This window comes from Mizuhopecten yessoensis, unplaced genomic scaffold, assembly GCF_002113885.1.
Source record: "Mizuhopecten yessoensis strain PY_sf001 unplaced genomic scaffold, ASM211388v2 scaffold10777, whole genome shotgun sequence".
NCBI lineage: Eukaryota > Metazoa > Mollusca > Bivalvia > Pectinida > Pectinidae > Mizuhopecten > Mizuhopecten yessoensis.
Window position 1 is genome coordinate 60,118 of NW_018408716.1, and position 3,886 is coordinate 64,003.

Below are 3,886 nucleotides of genomic sequence, written 5' to 3' on the forward strand. Positions count from 1 at the left end.
AGTCATACCCCTCCTCACACTGTACTCACCACAGCTACAGTCATACCTCTCCTCACACTGTACTTACCATAGCTAGTCATACCTCTCCTCACTCTGTACTAACCATAGCTAGTCATACCTCTCCTCACACTGTACTCACCACAGCTACAGTCATACCTCTCCTCACTCTGTACTTACCATAGCTAGTCATACCTCTCCTCACAATGTACTCACCACAGCTAATGTCATTCCTTTCCTCTCCTTCTGCGAGGATTCCTTGCCCTTCCAGTACCAGATACCCTGATCGCTTGATATAATGAAAGCATCCTACAAACAAACAAATGTCTGTTAGTATAGTTAGTCAGGACTAAACCAGAAAGCCTATCTCATCCATGGCTGTTTTTGGTCATTTCTGTTTCCAGTAATCAACTGTGTGAACGACAAAAACAGAGATGGTGTCAAAGCCACCAAATGTAAGGCTGTTTAAAGAATTACTTTCTTTTAAAATTAGTTTGTTGTAAAATGTTAAAATGAAAACTTGTCAGAATTTAAAAAAAAAAAATGAAATTATGTTTTTAATTGTGCCTTTGCTACATCAAAAGTATAGCCCAAAGGAACCTTCATGACAAATATCAACATCCTTGTACACATATTGAATGAATGGCAAGCTTCTAAATATCATGCACCAAAAACTGTAACGTTGATGTACGTGCTACAAAAATGTAAAATGTTCAAAACAATTTAAAAAATTGGGTGTGAAATTATCTGTAAATTTTAACTTGACTTCATCAATAGCATACCCCACAGGAACCTCCGTGCCAAATATCAGCATCCTAGTATACATATTTAATGAATTACAAGCTTCTAAATAACTTGCAGGTAAAACTTGAAAGTTGATGCACTTCAAAAAAGTAAATACAAAACAGGTAAAAAAAATCAAATTTGAAATTATTTTTTAATTTTAACTTCACTAAATCAACATTATACTCAACAGGCGAGCTAACAAAATGATCGAGTCTTTTTTTTCAGCACTAAATAATCAGCTGGGCTCTCTATCCAGCCATATATAACCTCAATGTCCCATTATATTTTATCCAGCCACCACTAATTATATATAAATTATATAATCTAGTCGTCCCAATAACCAGCTACCACTTATCTGGTTGTCCCAGTATAAAGTTAACACTTTCATATATGGTTGTCCCACTATCCAGCCACCACTTCTATGGTTGTCCCACTGTCCAGTCACCACTTCTATGGTTGTCCCACTAACCAGCCACCACTTCTATGGTTGTCCCACTATCCAGCCACCACTTCTATGGTTGTCCAACTAACCAGCCACCACTTCTATGGTTGTCCCACTATCCAGTCAACACTTCTATGGTTGTCCCACTATCCAGCCACCACTTCCATGGTTGTCCCCCTATCCAGCCACCACTTCTATGGTTGTCCCACTACCCAGTAATTACTTCTATGGTTGTCCTACTATCCAGTCACCACTTCCATGGTTGTCCCACTATCCAGCCACCACTTCTATGGTTGTCCTACTATCCAGTCACCACTTCTATGGTTGTCGAACTAACCAGCCACCACTTCTATGGTTGTCCCACTATCCAGCCCCCATTTCTATGGTTGTCCCACTATCCAGCCACCACTTCCATGGTTGTCCCACTATCCAGCCACCAATTCTATGGTTGTCCCCCTATCCAGTCACCACTTCTATGGTGGTCCCACTATCCAGTCACTACTTCTATGGTTGTCCTACTATCCAGTCACCACTTCCATGGTTGTCCCACTATCCAGCCACCAATTCTATGGTTGTCCCCCTATCCAGTCACCACTTCCATGGTTGTCCCACTATCCAGCCACCACTTCTATGGTTGTCCCACTATCCAGTCACCACTTCTATGGTTGTCCCACTATCCAGTCACTACTTCTATGGTTGTCCTACTATCCAGTCACCACTTCCATGGTTGTCCCACTATCCAGCCACCACTTCTATGGTTGTCCTACTATCCAGCCACCACTTCTATGGTTGTCCAACTAACCAGCCACCACTTCTATGGTTGTCCCACTATCCAGCCACCACTTCTATGGTTGTCCCACTAACCAGCCACCACTTCTATGGTTGTCCCACTATCCAGTCACCACTTCTATGGTTGGCCCACTATCCAATCACCACTTCTATGGTTGTCCCACTATCCAGTCACCACTTCTATGGTTGTCCCTCTATCCAGTCTTAATAATCCAGCTATATTCCAAACCTGGTTGTCCCAAATTTCACCGTGTAATATCAGATTGAAAATTGTTTGTCTCAGTAATACAGCTATTATATACGTACAATCTAGTTTGTCTCAGTAATACAGCTATGTACAATCTAGTTTGTCTCAGTAAAACAGCTATGTACAATCTAGTTTGTCTCAGTAATACAGCTATGTACAATCTAGTTTGTCTCAGTAATACAGCTATGTACAATCTAGTTTGTCTCAGTAATACAGCTATGTATAATCTAGTTTGTCTCGGTAATACACCTATGTACAATCTATTTTGTCTCAGTAATACAGCTATGTACAATCTATGTTGTCTCAGTAATACAGCTATGTACAATCTATTTTGTCTCAGTTATACAGCTTTGTACAATCTATTTTGTCTCAGTAATACAGCTATGTACAATCTATTTTGTCTCAGTAATACAACAATGTACAATCTAGTTTGTCTCAGTAATACAGCTACGCACAATCTAGTTTGTCTCAGTAATACAGCTATGTACAATCTATTTTGTCTCGGTAATACAGCTATGTACAAACTAGTTTCACATTTGCTGAAATTGATGGTTGCTTCGATTATCCATTTGAATAAAAGGTGGTTGGATGATTTGCTGGAATTGAAATATTTGAATGGAAATGGATATAACTTTGCTTTTTTCAGACAAGAGATGCTGGGGAGAACAAGCCTACTAGAAAATAGCCCAAAAATATTTAAGTTGCAACTAAGTGATCTGCCTTCTCAATAAAAACACATCCCTGTTCACTAGGACATTTTTTCTGATGAGAAAGAAGTGAGGATAGAATTGATATGACCTACCTTAGGATCTAGGTCCTGGTGCTTCAGTGGTCCTGTTTTCACCTCGGATACTGTTAAAGTATCATTTTCGTCTGTCACTCTGTAAAGTAGAAGTATCTCAGTCATACACAGAACATGTCAGGTCTAGGTCACATCATCAGGACACTACAGAATTACTACTGTATGCTGGGAAAGGTTTGCCCAGTCAAAACTCTCCCTTTAATTCTCTCTCATTACAGAGGGCAAAAAACGTGAAAATTAAACTGCAGTCAATATTTTCCTGACTCCAACAGATGTGACACATTAATTATTTCAGGCAAATCATGTCACTTACACATAGAGTTTGACAACCTTGTCTGGTGTGTTCTCATCAGCTTTCGTATCTTCACCTCCTGCTTCTGTAGATTTGATGGCACTTTTCTCTCCCAAAGGAAGATGTTCATTGAACACCTGTAAGTAGTACATAATGTATTGGCCTTGAGATTCCATAACAGCAGAACTTTTATTGTCATCCATAATAACAGAACTTTTATTGTCCTCCATAACAACAGAATTTTAATTGTTCTCCATAACAGCAGAATTTTAATTGTCCTCCATAACAGCAGAACTTTTATTGTCCTCCATAATAACAGAACTTTTATTGTCCTCTATAACAACAGAACTTTAATTGTCCTCCATAACAGCAGAACTTTAATTGTCCTCCATAACAGCAGAACTTTAATTGACCTCCATAACAACAGAACTTTAATTGTCCTCCATAACAGCAGAACTTTTATTGTCCTCCATAATAACAGAACTTTTATTGTCCTCCATAACAACAGAACTTTAATTGTCCTCCATAACA

At 39.1% G+C, this 3,886-nt stretch overlaps 1 protein-coding gene and 1 long non-coding RNA gene across 5 annotated transcripts in view; both read right to left on the reverse strand.

Moving 5' to 3' along the window:
- The window catches only part of LOC110462384, a 6,223-nt gene extending 6,016 nt beyond the window's left edge, over window positions 1-207 (reverse strand). The window contains exon 1 of the long non-coding RNA XR_002464273.1: window positions 9-207. This is a non-coding gene — a long non-coding RNA (uncharacterized LOC110462384). The remainder of the gene's footprint in view (window positions 1-8) is intronic.
- Window positions 1-3,886, reverse strand: part of LOC110462383 (villin-1-like) — a 121,273-nt gene that overhangs the window by 60,093 nt on the left and 57,294 nt on the right. For all 4 annotated transcript variants that reach the window (XM_021516324.1, XM_021516322.1, XM_021516323.1 and 1 more), the window contains 3 exons: window positions 3,377-3,492; window positions 3,064-3,142; window positions 214-306 (listed from right to left, as the gene is read on the reverse strand). In XM_021516324.1, the coding sequence (XP_021371999.1) occupies window positions 214-306; window positions 3,064-3,142; window positions 3,377-3,492 (288 nt within the window). The remainder of the gene's footprint in view (window positions 1-213; window positions 307-3,063; window positions 3,143-3,376; window positions 3,493-3,886) is intronic.